Genomic DNA, 18883 nt, shown 5'->3' on the forward strand with positions numbered 1-18883 from the left:
TTAATAAAGCAAAGCATTTTTCTGCTTTTTGTTTAAAAATGATTTGGTGGGACAGAAAGACGTTTAAAAGTTATCATAATTATTACATAGGAGTGCTTAAAAACTATTTATTAAAATATATTTCTATATACATAAGAGTTTTTTTTTTTTTTTATTATACTTTGGGAAAAAAAGTGAAGAAGAAAAAAACATATACTGTATATATACATCTTTCCATTGCTAAATCTGAATAAATGCATTGAACACACATTTTTTTTGTGTGGGTGATAAGCGGTACTTCGCTGTTTTTCACTTATTGCAGCGGGTTCTGCTCCCCATTAACCGCAAAAAACGTGGGATCACTGTAATACAGAATACTACAACATAACTAAAAACTCTATTTACCTCCGAGCGTGGCAGAAAGTAGGAAGTGGGTCCCGTATTTCCTAATGAGGTTGTCAGTGATCACGCTGAGACTAGGCCGCCTTCCAAGTTGCCGAATGGTCTGGAGGAATTCCGGGTCCAGTGGAAAGGGAAAACCATTGTTAACTTGCCTTTCCAAGGCCAGGCTGTTCACCTTCCATCGTCCAAACTCCCTGAAAGGTCACAAACAAGACATAAGGCGAATAATACATAATATTCATATGTACTGGTGCTGTGACAGATCACGGATGATTTATGATCAGTGCAGATCATCATTCTCCCCAGTTCAGGAAGCACGGATTGTTCAGTGGCAAAAAAACAATTCTCCATGTACACGCGAAAACAGCCCCTTTAATCCAAACTCACTCGTCAAGCCCAGTGGTATCCATAAAAACCCTCTCACATCATGCAGGCTGCATGAACATATGTATGTCCAAGACTGTGCCAGAGATCACTGTATTTCATTATGCATACTTCATCAATATAACATCAACATAAAAAAAAAAAAAACTTCTTTAAAATGGTAGTTACAAAAAAAAAAAAAAAAAAAAAAAAACTAAACTAAACTAAACTAACTAACTAAATAAGGAGCTATAAGGGGCTTGTCACTCATGAGGAGGCTCAGGGACCACCAGTTTGGTATGAGCTTGGTGGGCTCCTCTCTCCTTTACGTCTGTGATGGGATATGAAAATATGTCTTGAAATAGGATAAAACCATAAAGATGCGGATCTCAAATTTAGATTGGGAGGCTAAAGGTGACATAACGGACTTCGAGATACATTAGTGTTTTGACAAACAACAACTTTATTCCTACTTTAAGAAAACCTTTAAAAACTGATTCCCTAGTCCAAGAAACTGTAGTGAAATATGGTTAATTTGCAATCCTGGCTCCGACCTCCCTGTTTGGAGTTTGCATGCTCTCCCCGAGCATGTGTGGGTTCTCTCCGTGTACTCCGGCTTCCTCCCACATCCCCAAAACATGTATGACAGGCTGATTGAACACTCCAAATTGACCGTAGGTGTTGGTGTGTGCGTGGATGGTTGTGTTTGTGCCCCGCAACTGGCGGGCAACCACTGAACGTGTAGTGTCTCCTGCCCATTGTTGGTTGGGATAATCTCTGGCACACCCGCGTTGAAGGGACTTAAGCAGTAACATTGAGCAAACAATATAAAAAAAAAACACAGAAAACAGGTGGGAAACCAGTAAACAAAACAACCTTTCTGGTCTGACGTGGACCCACCTCACATTCTATCTACTTTCAAAAATTCCTCCTTTTATACAACTCGCCCCTCCCCTCAGGTATCACCTGATCCCAAAAACTGCGCAAACCTTCCCTATTTAAAGAGCTCTCAAATGCCACGGCTGTTTGGCTCTCCTCGCTTCTTTGTCGTTGATGAGTGCTACTACATGTTCAGAATGAATGTCCATATCTGGAGACGTGTCGAGCTTGAACCCTCGGTCGCGCCACTGTCAGCGATTGTTCAGAATGGAAACATGTCCCGAATGTTGTCTAAACAGTGGAGTGAGTGAAAAAAATAAGTGTCGTGTGTGCACGTGAGTGCAGCTGCTGCCTTTTGTGTGTGCATGCACGCGCTGCCAGTGACGGAGCCGCTCCATCACAATCACAAATATTCATTAATATTGTGATGTCTTCTGTGCATGTGGCTTGAATAGACCCAAAGTTAAGTCGATGCAGCACACAGTGTTGCCAGATTGGACGGAATGGTGGAAAAGAAGTCATTATATTCATTCATTTCAGGCAGTAACATTTATTAGGACTTGCATGCAGTTCATCAGTTTACAACTGGTTTACATTACAAGTAACAAAACAAACAAATCAAACAAAACCCATGCCTGAAAAAGAGTGGGATGAAGAGAACTTATTAAAGGATTCGTACACCTTTTTCATTGCCAAATTCAATCGCTTTTTAAAGACTGTTCAGAAAGATCAGGCAAAAATGAAATCTCTGCTCTGCGGACCCAGAGGCTAGAGAAATTTAGTTTGAAAGGTACCAATCCTGAAACCCCATGAGAGGCTGCGTTCTTGGCGGCAGTGAGAGTTTTGTGGCAAACTCTGAGCGCGTCTTATAGAAGAGGTCCAGGCGTAGTGATAGTATGCTGTACGGTGGACGGAGACACACTAGTCACGGCCGAGGAAACCTTGATGAATGCTTTTTTGACGAGGCGTAGTGAAAGTATGCTGTTCGGTGGACGGAGACACACTAGTCACGACTGAGGAAACCTTGATGAATGCTTTTTTTTTTTTTTTTAATAAATGTAAGATGTGCTTTAATGCTTTTGCACACTAACAGTATTTAAACCAATTATGTGTGTTTAAAACTAGGTGTTATGATTATGTTTTCTCATGTAACAGTCTATTCGCTTGTGCTTTAGTGCTTACACAATGAAAAGAGTCATAATGTTTCCTTTTTCAGTAGACGTCACCATAATGTTTCTGTTTTCAGTAGACATCACCATAATGTTTCTGTTTTCAGTAGATGTCACCATAATGTTTCATTCTGGTTTCTGTTCGCAGTAAATGATACAATAACAGCTATTTCTTGGTAAACAAAACTTACGCATGTGCAATGAATGCTCTCCCACTGGTCAATAAAAGGCTGCGCTCCTCAGGGGTTAGGTTAGATAAGCTTGTTGTGAGCCACACGGCCCGCATCAATCTTTCTCCTGGCGGCCGTTAGTGTAAAAGCCTTATCACTGTCTCCGATCTGATCCTTGTCTTCGTCCTCCTCTAGGTCTTTATTATTTTGCTAGATACAAGTAAGTTTAGACCTAACAGCTTGGGACACTCAAAAAATGACTCTCACTCCTCCATTTGCTGGGCTAAATGATATCGCTATCTACGTTTGTGTGGAACTGTAGTTCACAAAATCAACTAAACGATTCCGAACTAGGTAAAGCTCTTTACAAGGCTATTACAATCTGTCCTACTCCTTAAAATAAGACTAGGCTAAGACTAAGGCTATTTTCTTATGCAAAAGTCGATGAAGAGCCAGGCAAGTAGGCCAAGTTTTGGCGGCAACTAAGCCAAACGAAGTGGCTCCCAGCCGGATTAAACGGCAACTGGCAGAGGGGGTGTGGAAGTCGCAGGAAAAAATGAGAAAAAAAGAACTGGTGCAATAAAAGTATTGTACTTAACCACAGCAAATGCACATGCATGCATTTAAATACTACTTTATTTGTGTACTGTTTGCTTGATTAAACTCCTAACTACTCACAAAAAGCAACGTCAGAATGTACGTGTAGTAGATAAATCAATTTTTAAAAAAATTTATTTACACTGCTGGCCAAAAGTATTGGCACCCCTGCAATTCTGTCAGATAATGCTAAATTTCTCCCCAAAAATGATTACAATTACAAATGCTTTGGTAGTAATATCTTCATTTATTTTGATTGCAATGAAAAAACACAAAATGAAAAAAAAAAAAAAATCAATCATTTTACACAAAACTACAAAAATGGGCCGGACAAAAGTATTGGCACCCTCAGCCTAAAATTTGGCAGCACAATCTTTAGACAAAATAACTGTAAACAACCGCTTTCGGTATCCATCAATGAGTTTCTTTCAATGCCCTGCTGACATTTTAGACCATTCTTCTTTGGCCAACTGCTCCAGGTCTCTGAGATATGATGGGTGTCTTCTCCTAACTGCCATTTTCAAATCTCTCTACAGGTGTTCTATGGGATTCAGGTCTGGACGCGTTGCTGTCCACTTTAGAAGTCTCCAGTGCTTTCTCTCAAACCATTTTCTAGTGCGCTTTGAAGTGTGTTTTGGGTCATTGTCCTGCTGGAAGAACTATGACCTCTGAGGGAGACCCAGCTTTCTCACACAAGGCCCTACATTATGCTGCTAAATTTGTTGGTAGTCTTCAGACTTCATAATGCCATATACACGGTCAAGCAGTCCAGTGCCAGAGGCAGCAAAGCAACTCCAAAACATCAGGGAACCTCCGCCATGTTTGACTGTGGGGATGGTGTTCTTTTCTTTGAAGGCCTCGTTTTTTCCCCCCTTTAAACTCTATTGTTGATGCCTTTCCCAAAAAGCTCTACTTTTGTCTCATCTGACCAGAGAACATTTTTGCAAAATGTTTTTGGCTTCCTCAGGTAGGTTTTGGCAAACTCCAGCCTGGCTTTTTATGTATCTGGGTCAGAAGTGGGGTCTTCCTAGGTATACTACCATAGAGTCCCTTTTCAATCAAACGCCGACGGATAGCACGGGTTGACACTGTTGTTCCCTCGGACTGCAGGACAGCTTCAACTTGTTTGGATGTTTGTTAAGGTTCTTTATCCACCATCCGCAAAATCTTTCGTTGAAATCGCTCGTCAATGTTTCTTTTTCGTCCGCATCTAGGGAGGTTAGCCACAGTGTAATGGGCTTTACACTTATTGATGATACTGCGACACATGAACATTCAGGTCTTTGGTGATGGACTCTGAGCCTTGAGATGCCTTGAGATTGCCCATGCTTCCTCACAATTTTGCTTCTCAAGTCCTCAGATGGTTCTTTGGTCTTTTTTCTTTTCTCCATGCTCAATATGGTACACACAAGGAGACAGGACAAAGGTTGAGTCAACTTTAATCCATTTTAACTGGCTGCAAGTGTGATTTAGTTCTTGCCACCACCTGTTATGTGCCACAGGTAAGTAACAGTTGCTGTTAATTACACAAATTAGAGAAGTAATACTTTTGTCTGGCACATTTTTGGAGTTTTGTGCAAAATGATAATTTATTAATTTATTTTTTTCCATTCTCTTTTGTGTTTTTTCATTGCAAGCAAAAGAAATGAAGATATTACTACCAAAGCATTTGTAATTGCAATCAGTTTCTGGGGGAAATCAAGCATATCTGAAAAGATTCCAGGGGTGCCAATACTTTTGGCCTTGAGTGTATTTATTTTCCTTCATTTAATAATCTAAATTTTTAAACCGGGTACTAAGAAATGTTGTGTGCCTAACACTTTCAAGCATTTTCAAGGACTTTACACATAATTAAATCATTTTCCAAACCTTGAAAACACGACAGTAAAATTTAAGCATTTTCCAGGAACCCTGCTTTTTAACCCCTCCCCAGTTCTCATTTATAATATCCATAAATATAGGTTTTCCTCATAATATCCATTTTCATGTCACTTATATGTATGCTTTTTTAAGTAATTACTTACTAACAAAAATTGTGCAGGTTTTGAGTAGATTTAATAAGTCAGTCACACTTTATTGTCACAGACCAAAACGTTGCTTTTTGTTGGTTAAAGTCAGGTAAGAAACACAGTGTGTACTGCAAACAATGAATCTGCTATGGCAGCATATAGACATATTGTTTTTATCAAACACAACAGTTGTTTTGGCTTAAAATACAGCAGTTTCTTTTAAAGAGGAGTGCAAGAGCAGTAGTTCCGTTTTGAGACCCCCAATTTGGCCAAATTTCAAAATTGTCCAATATGCATGTGTGATACATCATGGAAAGCTTAAAATCTAAATTTTCTGGGGGAAGACACGATTTTAACAAGATATTATTGCGTACTTGACTTGTTTTGATCCAAAAACTCCATGTAGCATGTATCACGACATCAGTATCAAGTATCAAGACACAGCTGTGAATGGCCACAGCTGGATTTCGGGGGGATTTTATGGTTGATATAACAAGGGTCGCGATGCAGAAATTGCAGACATAGGAGTGAACAAAATTTTCATTTTCATATATTCTTTTAAACATTTTTTTCTATTTTTCTTTGTTTAGATCAATTATATATTATCTAAAATATTGAGGAAAATGTGACAGTAACAAAAAATACAGTTAAGCGAGTTATGAGGTCGATATCCGTGATGTTTTAAAACATGGGAGTGAATAATAATATAGTTTTTTTTTTTGTTTTTTTTTGACATTTGGAATTTTATATACGATTGCTTTCCTTCTTTTTAATGGCTAGGTTGAGACAAAAGCGGTTGCGCGACATCTGTAAACGGGGGTTTCCAGGGTAAAACGGACAAATTAAGCATAGTTTGGGGGATACATGCGCCATGAATCTGCTATGGCAGCATATAGACATATTGTTCTATCAAACACAACAGTTGTTTTGGCTTAAAATACAGCAATTTCTTTTAAAGAGGAGTGCAAGAGCAGAAACTGCTTTTTCAGTCTTGTCTGTGTTTTCCGCCATATATACAGTACTGTGCAAAAGTTTTAGGCAGGTGTGAAAAAATGATGTAAACTAAGAATGCTTTCAAAAATATAAACAATGATTGTTTATTTTTATCAATTTACAAAATGCAAAGTGAGTGAACAAAAAAAAAAAAAATCTAAATCAAATCAATATTTGGAGTTACTACCCGTTGCCTTCAAACCAGCATCAATTCTTATAGGTACACTTGCACAGAGTCAGGGATTTTCATCATCAATGTCACATGTAGGTTGAAGCACAGTCATTAACTGAAACAGAAACAGCTGTGTAGGAGGCTTAAAACTGGGTGAGGAACAGCCAACCTCTGCTACCAAGGTGAGGTTGTGGAAGACAGTATATAATGTCACAGTTCGTACACCATGGCAAGACTGAGCACAGCAACAAGACACAAGTCTGCATCAGCAAGGTCTCTCCCAGACAAAGATTTCAAAGCAGACTGGGATTTCAAGATGCGCTGTTCAAGCTCTTTTGAAGAAGCACAAAGAAACGGGCAACATTGAGGATCGTAGACGCAGTGGTCGGCCAAGGAAACTTAGTGCAGCAGATGAAAAACACCTCAAGCTTATTTCCCTTCGAAATCGGAAGTTGACCAGCAGTGCCATCAGCTCAGAACTGGCAGAAACCAGTGGGACCCAGGTACACCCATCTACAGTCTGGAGAAGTCTGGCCAGAAGTGGTCTTCGTGGAAGAGTTGCAGCCAAAAAGCCATACCTCCAACATGGAAACAAGGCCAAGCGACTCGACTATGCACGAAAACATAGGAACTGGGGTGCAGAAAAATGGCAGCAGGTGCTCTGGACTGATGAGTCAAAATTTGAAATATTTGGTTGTAGCAGAAGGCAGTTTGTTCGCCGAAGGGCTGGAGAGCGGTACAACAATGAGTGTCTGCAGGCAACAGTGAAGCATGGTGGAGGTTCCTTGCAAGTTTGGGGCTGCATTTCTGCAAATGGAGTTGGAGATTTGGTCAGGATTAATGGTGTCCTCAGTGCTGATAAATACAGGCAGATACTTATCCATCATGCAATACCATCAGGGAGGCGTATGATTGGCCCCAAATTTATTCTGCAGCATGACAACAACCCCAAACATACAGCCAATGTCATTAAGAACTATCTTCAGCTTAAAGAAGAACAAGAAGTCCTGGAAGTGATGATATGGCCCCCACAGAGCCCTGATCTCAACATCATCGAGTCTGTCTGGGATTTCATGAAGAGACAGAAGGATTTGAGGAAGCCTACATCCACAGAAGATCTGTGGTTAGTTCTCCAAGATGTTTGGATGTGTGCGTATGTAGGTGTGCATGAGCCTTTTGTTCATGCATCCTTGTGCATTTTGTTCCCTCTGGCTGTAACAATGGTTTTGCATTCATTAGTTTTATTGAGAATGTTTTTTAATTGTTTTCATGATTTTTTTTCTAAATAAATGGAATATGTTTGAAGATATGTCCTGAAAAAATGCGCACAGACTGGAAACAATTAAGTGCTGGATTGCTGAGCTATAGCAATAAACCCTTTTTCGCCTCAGCAGCCAGCAGGATTTTTTGGGGAGGGGGGAATGCTTTGGATTGGGCATGCAATCGCAAAGACCTGCCAGCATGGTGGTGTTAGCAAGGTGTACTGGAAAAGTGGCAGAGATTGTTCTCCCTCCATGCTCTCTCATGAAGCCTCACTGGCATGGTATATGAGTCATTTGGACAAAGGAAACAAGCTCAATCAAGTAGTATTTTCCACATCATCACATTTTTAGGTAGTTGATTGGCAGTGTGCACTTGTGTGTGGTGTGGTTTGAGGACAGTCAGCTTCAACATCTGAGACCTGACGTGCCCCCTTGTTTGTTTTAACGCCTTATTACACATACTTAGATTTTTTTAATATTAATAATTGGCATTTGGCAGACTTTTATTAATTCTGACTTCTGCTTTTCAGAAGATTTAATGACTGCCCATTTTTTAATCATCTGATGCTACCAGATTATAATTGCTTTTTTTTTTCTTAATTTCTTGGCTGAATCGTTGCAGCTCAGAGCACTTCTTTTGCTGCTGGCTTTGTCTGAAACCATTTGATATTAAACCTGGCCTTGGAGAACACCAAGCTGTCTTTATCTACTGTCTGCAGAACCAGATACAGCACTTAGATTACGACTACTCAAATATTACTTCGACAATACCCAATGTTGTAGCCTAAAAAAATAAAAGACTACCAATCTCATAGGTTAAACATACAGTGGTACCTCAACATACAAATTTAATTCGTTCCAGGACCTGGTTTGTATGTCGAAATGGTCATACGTTGAGAAGGATTTACTCAACAGAATACATTATAAGTCGATTAATTCGTTCCACCACCCAAAAACCTACACCAAATCCTTAATAAATACTGCAGGGACAATTACAAATAGCAATTACATATACTAAAACAAACAAATTAGAAATTAAAAAGTGTTTTTATTGTGACCTTAACTTATCGAGATGGGTGTGGAAGTAGGATACGGTGAGCCGTGTTCTATCTAATTGTAAAAAAATCATTAAATTAGACATGTAAAACAATTAATTATGCATACCTTATTTTTTGGACTATAAGTCACTGTTTTTTCATAGTTTGGCTGGGGGTGCGACTTATACTCTGGAGCACCTTATGTGTGAAATTATTAACACATTAATATATCATTTCACATGTTATTTTGTTGTTTTGGAGTGACACCGATGGTTTGGTAAACTTGTTAGCAAGTTCTTTACGCTATAGTTATCTGAATAAGTCTTAATAGCTATGTTACGTTAACATACCGGCAACGTTCGCATTTTGTTGTTCATGCATCATGTAACATTATCATACTGTACATTTATTCAGCATGTTGTTCTCTATTGTACTTTTATTTCAAATTGTCTTTCAAGATGCCATATCCCTTCTATGTGTTGGATTTCATCAAGTAAATTTCCCCCAACAATGCGACTTATACTCCGGAGCGACTTGTGTTTTTTTTCCCTCTTCATTGCGCATTTTTGGGCTGGTGTGACTTATACTCAGGTGCAATTTATAGTCTGAAACATACGGTAAATAAATTTCTTCAGTTCAGTGGAAAGCATCACCTTCTTCGTTTTTCATCACTACCACCTGCACTAATCTAAATCTAAATCGTGGGATTTCGAGCATGCCGTAAAATGTCAAGAGACATTTTCCTTTGTATGTCGAAACAATCATATGTCGATTAATCGATTTTGAACAGAAACTGACTTTTCTGGTTAGAACGATGTTAAAAACGTAAAAATCGGTACGTTCAATTTTCATAGTTTCCTCTGCATTTCCACTTCCTTCCACAAGAGCGCGACACCTTAAACAACAACAACAACCATGACTCCAGTCGATTCTGCTACTTTTGCCCAGCCAGCATTGGACACAAATTGCATAACACCGTGAGTAAGTGTAATATCTCATAAAGTACTTAAAGTATTGTTGTATGTTTAGAATGATTGCCGTGGATTGTCAAATATAACACGACGCCTTGAATTGTTCAACACTTCCTCATTTACTTTGTCTGCACACTTGTATAACACAACGACAGACAGTAATATAGCGCCAGTCTGGCTGAGTGTATATTGCACTATACCACAAGTATGAAAGCATATGCATGTGTGTGTGTGTGTCTCTCGGTCCCTCTGTCTCTCAAGATTGCTGCTACTAGATTACAGTAACGAAAAGCATGCCATGTTGTTTTTTTTTATTTTAATACAATAACATATTTTGGCAAAATGCATCATCTACATTTGAAAATTGAATCTATGCTAATTGTGTTTGACCTGAGTCTTTTGCAAAGATGGCTCATAAACCCAAGGGATCATTCTATTTGTTACCTTTATTGCGGTGCATATTTGTGTTTGTTTAGACAAAGTGATTGCCACCTTGCATATTGTTATTATTGAGTGAGAGTTTTGCACTAATCATTAATTTGTGTAATTAGGACCTGAGAGAAATGTGACTGCACATCACCCAGAGCCTGGCTGCCTACCTACTTCACCTGACTGACTTGAATGACTGGCTGGCTAGCTGGTTGGCAGACTGACTTGATGACATACTATTTGGTTTACAGACTGACTGACTACCTTTTCTCATGTTTGATTTTGTTTCAAATGGTAAATGCACTTTCTTCTTTTATTATCGCTTTAATTAAGAACATATATGGGGTCTGTTATATAATCAAACACTCTTAATCCCAAGGGACTGTTCTGCCTGTCAGTTCTAATAAAGAAAAAATAGTTCAGACAGAAGATATTCCAAATATTTTATTTGGTATTATTTTTATTTTGCCAAGAAATCATAATTGATATCAGAAAATCGGGTTTCAAAGAAAATATTCTGAAAATAATTTTCTTTTAGGCAAAATCGAACAGCCCTTATGTCGATGTGTTCGCATGTCAAGGTACCATTGTACTCTGTTCATTTCAATGTTATTCATTCATGCATATGCCTTCAGTATTAATTAGTTGTAGGTAATTGGTTGCTATTTTTTGTCACATTCAATTACCCAATTATAAATTCTCATCGCAACCTTAAAAAAGAAAAAAAAAACAAAAGAAATTAAAAATATTGCCCTAATATTATATGCAAGTTGTTAACTGAGTGGCTCAATACCAATTTGTGCACAAGTCAAATATATTTTATTAAATTTACTGTTTGAATTAAATAGGTTTTATTTGAACAAACAAACAAACAAACCCAAAAATAAAAAAGAAATTAAACATAAATTTGACATGGTCTAGAAGACAGCAACACCAAAAGAATGTGCCATCAATGCCCAATTAATTGCCTCATATGCACAACAAAATAAATATTAGTCATATCTTTTATAGGACATTTTCTAACAAAGAAATGAGCACACTGAAATTGTCCGACGCATACAAACACCAAATCCTTTTGAGGTCACCGACACTCTAATAAAATGATTGCAGTCACAAATCCTGCAGCCACAAACAGTGAATCAAAACTACCCTTGCTGAAACTAATTTCCGATTGCCCAGAATAACATTCAGCCCCCATGGGCGTAGGCCAGCTGCCAATCAATTCCCCACCAATAACAATGAGCCCCTGGGAAATATACAAAACAGAAAACAGCTCATTAAACCCCGTTTCATGTCTATCACCCCCTATAACGAGTCACCATTATATATTTTTGTGTTAGTTTCCATGGGGATGGATTTGAAATGGATGCATTTTAGAGAGATATGCACCTCACTCTTTGACACTTATGCGTTGCACTGGAGCGAAGTATAGAACTATGAATAATCTTTTTGTTGAATGCTTCAAAGTTAACGTCACTAGAATCTCGCTGATATAAAGATATGATTTTTCTGAAACACAGATTTTATTTATTTTTTCAGGGGTGGGGGTTTTGGAGGGGGCAATAATGGCCCATAACAAACATACCAGTACACAACAATAGCTTTAAAGTGCCTATGACAGGATAAAAAAAAAAAGGCTTAAATAGCATTATTATGTGAATTATAATCATATTTGAGATGATTCAACAATATATAAAACAATTTAGCAAAGCGCAGATGACGAGAAATTAGTCTTTTAATCTGTTGTTTAGCCACGCCTATCATTATAGCGCTCTAGTGTCCCCAGCTGGAGAAAGACGTCAGCAGGGTCACGATTTCAGCTGATTTAGAATTAAGCCCATTGAGAGAGAAGATTCCGATCCATTAACAAATAAATAAATACATGAAAGGAAAAAATTGGGAAGATTCAGAATGAGGAAAATACGACACAGAGCAGCAAAATGTTTCATCATTGTTTCAATCTCTCTACTCCAATATTTTTACAGTATATTCTTTTTATGTAAGTATTTTCCCCCAGTTGCTAAATAAATGGTATGGTCATGACAAATAAAAGTCTTGTGCTAAATGGAATATGAAATACTAAAAATGCATTTATTCAGTTATTAACTCATTTGCTTTAAAAAAACATATAAATATGTTGTTTTTTTAATTCCTTCAGTGTCCCAAAAGCATATTTATATGTCTTTTTTCACAATCAGCATCTACAGGTTCCCATGTATCTTAGATAAAATGCACAAAGCTTAAAACCCATTTTAAAGCAATAAAACTGGCCACTGGAAGTCAGTAGCGCATTTGGTAAGACCCCCCCCAACCCGATTCAAAAAGTACAGCGTAGCTGTGACCATGCTGCTCGCCTAGCAGAGCCCGCTCCGAAGGCTCACTGCTCGCATCCCCCGCACCCTCCAGTATCCCGCACGGAAACGCGCACGGCCAAACCAGTTCCCTCCCCAGGAACATAAGTTCCCCAGGCGAACGAGGCACTGGTCACCACAAAAGAAAGACTAAAAAAAAATCCATCTTTACGAGACAGGCGCCAATGAGGGAAAAGTTTAACCCGCTGTCGCTGCCACCAAGCATCATATCTCAGTTAGTTATGTGCGAATAAATTGTTACTTTGCTATCAAAACCTCTATTTGTCTGGTTGTTTATGTTATTTTGTAAAAGGAAAACATTATTCAGATGTTTGGGATGTAACTAAAGCAAAAAATAGCTGTGTTAAAGTCAAAGGTATGTTTGAAATGTATGCGTTTACAAAAAGCTCATTTTCTCCGTTTTTTCATCAGAAATTGGAAAATTGCTCAAACTAAGCTATTTTCTAATGCTGATTTCTAAAGAATGGAAAAAGACATGAACTTACTTTTGTCTGCTGAAAGAAGAGAGTCTATTCTTTCTTTTGGTGGATTCCATGTTTATATAGCAATAGAACAGAATTTTCTGTAGGCCGTGAAATATCAGTCAAAATCCAGTAAAACGGCCAGGAGTGAATGGCCTTGCTCTGGTGAAAATGGCTGGGAGTGAATGAGTTAATTATTCATTCATCCACAAAATCAGCTGAATCCGCAGTCCATCTGCATACTATAAAGCAATGCTGCATTGTGAGATGCTGACCCGGATGACGTCACATTTGCATTCCTCCACAAAACAGAAAGTTATTCATTTTCATGGCGCCTGATTCAAAAAGTTGAATAAACAAAACGATCGTTTATACGCACATCCACGCAGTCCATTTCATTAAGGAGCATAAAATACCGCGTGAAATATGAAATAAACATGCTTTTTTTCTGTCATAGGCACTTTAACGAGGGGGCCTCAATGAGTTTCTGTCAACTACTCTTTTTGTTGGAAAGTGGGGTACTGTATCTGAGAAAGAATCAGCTACAGGGTTGTCATCAGAGTAGTAAGGTAGTAATCTTTTTCCTGTCCATCAGAGCCTTGGTGTCTCACATCAAAGTGTTGAGGTTGCAGCACCCTGCTGAACAGGGAAAATTGGTGAAACAACCTTAGGAATTGCTAAAGTCGTAAAAACACACCGACCATATCAATACACCGGAATAATTCTTAGCCGAGCCCAATGATCCATCAAGTCATTCAACCTTGGTTAACAAAATTGCAGACAAAATATGGCACAATGAATTATTGCATGCCTGACTACGTACAGTGGATATACAGTATGCCTATAAACCCCTGTTCAATTGCCAGATTTTTGTGGTGTAAAATAATAACAAAAATAATTTAAAAGCCACCAGAAATAATTCCAACACATTTGCCACTGCTAATGTGCTCTTTGACCTATTTTTCTGAATTGTTTCTTTAATAAATCTTCTGTACAGATCTTGCACAGCATCAGAATCTTGTTATTCAAAGGTATTATTCCAGAAAAGAGTACAGAAGTAATTCCAAGGCATTTCATACACCATAGAACACAAGTGAAGATGGTCATCATCCAGTGGAGAAAATATGGCACCACAGTGACAGTAGCATGAACTGCACAGTCCTCAAAAAATGATGAGAAGTAGAAAATTGGTCAGTGACGCTGCCAAGAGTCTGACAGCAACTTTGAAGGAGATGCAGGAATTTCTGGCAAATAGCCAGTACTTCAGAACATGTGACAACACTCTTCCATCATTATCTTGGCTGACTATTGGGTAGCATGGATGGAAGAATCAAGAAAAGTTTGGCTTGGATTAAAAAAAAATACACACACACACACACACATACACCACTAAACCTCCCAGATATCATTTATTCCCTGATGAAGCCAAGTTTGAACTTTTTGGCTATATTTCTAAGATATGTTTGGCACAAGCAACAGTGCCCATAACGACTGTGAAGCATGATGGTAGGAGCATCAAATCATTCACTTCTGACGTGGAGAAAGTACATTCAGATCTGCACGGTCAGATCATGTGACGTTGACCAGGATGGTGTGTGTGGTGGAGATGGCGTTACACCTGGATCACTATGTCACAGGTAGCAGACGAGCAGACAGGCAAGGACAATGGAGTGGACCCAAATGCAGGGAAAAACTGGGAGCCAAGGCAAGGTGTCAATGAACTCAAAATTGTTTTAATGCTAAAAATGAAGTACAAACAGAAGCTGAGGGGATCAAACAGAAGACCGGGTAGCAAAACTTACTTTGGAAAGAGGAACAACAAGCTTAGATGCAAAACGAGATGAGAGTGACACAACAAGAATTGAAAGCATGTGGGGGTCCAAAATACAGACATGGGGTAACAAGACAATGAGGCACAGGTGGGTGACACGAGAGATTGGTAGATACACAAAGAGCAGGCCGCAACAGATGAAATCAATGATCAATCACATGGACAAGACACTCTAGGAAACAAACTTGACAGAACAAAACCATGACACACAGTCCATAGCTCACCAAAATTGTCTGAGACCAGCACTCTACCTTGCATTGGGAATTGCGGTACATTTTTGGCAGTATAGCTAAAGTGTGCCTTCATCTATCCATCAATTATAACTTGAACAGTGTTGTTTTCGTCAATGATGACAATAACGAAAATATTTCACGACAAACTTTTTTTTCATGATGATGATGAGACGATAACAAGCTAAAAAAATGTCTTGGGAGACGAAAAATAGCAAGACAAAAATGTGCAATGTCTGCAAAGTCTGTGCCGAGTGATCATTACACACTCGTATCATTAGCATTAGGCCTGCAGCTATCGATTATTTTAGTAGTCGATTAATCGATGAACTAGTTAGTTTGAATAATCAAGTAATCGGAATTAAAATACCTGACCTGCGCCTCAAACGGTATAAAAAAAATAAAAGAGGATATATGTGCAACAAAAGAACAATTGACTAACTTACATAGCAAAAGTCCGCTAGTTTAAATGTGATAAAATGCCAACGTTTTGTTTTTTTATAATGCTCTTAACAAATAGTTCAAACACATATTCCCACAAAAAACGGCTAACTGTACCTTTAAACTAAATTATGAATGCATTAAAAAACATTAGTTCAAATAAAAACTTAGCTTATGTTGGTCTTAACAGGGAGCAACTGGATTCAGCCATGTGAAATGAGGCCGACTAGAGGGCAGTGTATCCACCCAAATCAGTAAAACTAAATGCAAACACTTTCAGAACAAACCATTACAATGCCACTTTAATTAAACGAATACTCGAGGCAGCAAAATTTAATTCGAATATTTTTTTCTAATCGAATACTCGAGTTAATCGATTAATCGTTGCAGCACTAATTAGCATAGTATTCAGTTCAATTCAGTTTATTCACAAATCAAGATACAGTACATGGTCATGCGCAAGCAAGCAGTTCATATGATAAGATGCGCGAAAAGGACACTCCAAAGAAGCTATTTAAAACTTTTAGCAGGGGCCCAGTTGGACAGCATACACATACACACACAGTCACACACCCGTACATCTACATACAATTAACTATGGACAATTTCAAATTTCTGGTTACATTGGATTTGATATGAGACACCTTAGTAATGTTATCTAAAGAGTCAGCATATCATACATACATTGCTGAGGGATGAGTTTTGAGTTTTTTCTTAAAGAGGGAGATGGACTGTGACATTTTAAGTGCTTCGTCAAGTTCATTCCAATTCACTCCATTCACGTTCGCGTTAGGCTATTGATAACAGCGAGCGTCCTCTAAAACTCTTGGACACTTTTTTACATACAGTCCATGGCATCCAGATCGGTATAGTTAATTGAAAATTATGTACTGTTTTCCTGCTGAGTGTGTATTATCACTACAGTGCCCTCCATAATTATTGGCACCCCTGAAAAAGATGTGTTTTCTAGCTTCTAATATATATTTTTTTTATTCATATAATATGGGACCTTAATGGGAAAAAAAAAATCCAACCTTCAATACAAGTGCATTCATTCAGTGGGGAAAAAATCCCACTTAAAGAAAAAAATGTTTGACATCAAATAATGTGTGTCACAATTATTAGCACCCCTGGTGTTAATACTTTGTACAATCCCCTTTTGCCAACAAAACAAGGTCTGGGGACTGAGATGGCCATGGGAGGACCTTGATTTTGTGTCTGGTGAACCATTACTGTGTAGATTTGGCCATATGTTTAGAATCATTGTCTTGCTGAAAGACCCAGTGATGACCCATCTTCAGCTTTTGGGCAGAGGGTATCAGATTTTGATTTAAAATGTCCTGGTATTTCAAAGCATTCATGATGCCATGCACCCTAACAAGGTTCCCAGGGCCTTTGGAAGCGAAACAGCCCCACAGCACCCACCCCCATACTTCACAGTGGGTATGAGGTCCTTTTCAGCATGCGCATCTTTCATGGCACGCCAGACCCACTTAGAGTGTTTGTTGCCAAAAAGCTCAATCTTGGTCTCATCTGACCAAAGCACACGGTCCCAGTTGAAGCCTGGGGCCGTGTGTATTATTGTGTGAATAAATAAATAATAATTAAATAATTAACTATAATTAAATAATTAACTTAATAATGGTAGGGTCAATCTATCACCCTGGTTACAACAAATGGTAAGACAATCTAAATGACCTATAAAACTGAACACAATATATTATGCAAATAAGGTTGCTTAAAAGTTGGTGGGGTGTTTTGTCCCTACCCTCCCTAAGCAAACCTACACCCTTGTATGAGAAACAAGCAGGTTTTCACTCTCGAATGAACATTGTCAACAAGAGGTAAAGTGAAAAACATATAAATATAAATTTTAAAAAAAAACATTGATGTACATTTACTCTTTGTTCCTTCATGTTATTATAAATTGAAGTCATTTACACATTTTCTTGAAGACAGTTTTTGAACATATAATTAAATGCAATTAAATGATTTGAAAGTTATGCTTTATGAATTTTTGGCTTCTCAAACAAGCCTAGTGAGTTGTGTGAAATTTGGCTTTAAAATTGTTCAAAAAATTAAAACACTGAGAACTCACTGAAATTGAGTGTCTTCAGTACTTTTCAAATGCTGTCATGTAGCATAATATTCTCCGTACTTGTTCTTTCTGTCTGTCTACTGAAACCTTTTCCTGTCCAGCTCCATTTTTAACACCAGCAAAGGGAGTATTTCAAACTGTCCCGTATAACAGTAAAACCGTTCCAGCAGTACAGTGAAATAATGCGTGTAATAGTAATAATAATGATAATAACAGTTATACCTGTAATAATGTAACGAACCAGTTTCTAAAGTGGCGGTGTTTTTTTGCGCGGTGTACCTGACTGGTACACCGCGACTGACTGGTGAACAGAAGAGAACCAACGAGATCGTAGACATTCTATGGTCGTATTGTCGAGCCAGTTCACGGACGCGCACACTATGCTAGAGCAGGGCGGTAAACCGAAAATTTACCGTTACCGAAATTCTTCACGATGACCGACGTAATTTTGACCATGTCGGTAAATTTGGTGATTTAATAAAAGAAGAAAATATAGTCTTTTCATCCCGCTTTGACTCTGTGTTGTTCGGCTATGTTCATTCCCCTTTAAGAAAGCAGACAGTGTGCTTACGTTTGGAGTCACATGGTTTTCAGGAAGCCAATCAAACAGAAGCCCGTTAGGCTAACGCTAGCAGCTAACGCTAGCGGCTAACGCTACAAGTAAACGGGATGAAGTCGGGCTTAAGTTAGCTTCGCCAAACTTTCACCCGACATTAAGTAAACTCTTGACGGGTTCCAGATAGGGATGGAAAAACCGAGGCTTTCTGAAACAATGAACCACTTTTAAGACAATTGCCCTAAATTGAATCACTGTTTGACACACTGCAAGAGCCCCATCTACTGGATAAACAGTGCACATTTCTTTTTAAAAGTAAAGTTGACAAATTGCCTCAGCATTACATATCTTCAATAGAATTAAGTGGATGTCGTCTATTTCAACCAGGAGATCGTATCGTTATTAAGTGTGATTTACACAATTAAACTATGTGAAACCTGTGTCATTGCTTTTGTCTGTGAA

General features: G+C 38.4%; 1 protein-coding gene across 1 annotated transcript in view; it reads right to left on the minus strand.

The window, feature by feature from the left end:
• The window catches only part of LOC130918507 (BMP/retinoic acid-inducible neural-specific protein 3-like), a 163673-nt gene that overhangs the window by 84801 nt on the left and 59989 nt on the right, over nucleotides 1–18883 (minus strand). The window contains exon 3 of the mRNA XM_057840250.1: nucleotides 385–575. Coding sequence (XP_057696233.1) covers nucleotides 385–575 — 191 coding nt within the window. The remainder of the gene's footprint in view (nucleotides 1–384; nucleotides 576–18883) is intronic.

The sequence above is a fragment of the Corythoichthys intestinalis genome, chromosome 7, assembly GCF_030265065.1.
Source record: "Corythoichthys intestinalis isolate RoL2023-P3 chromosome 7, ASM3026506v1, whole genome shotgun sequence".
Lineage (NCBI taxonomy): Eukaryota > Metazoa > Chordata > Actinopteri > Syngnathiformes > Syngnathidae > Corythoichthys > Corythoichthys intestinalis.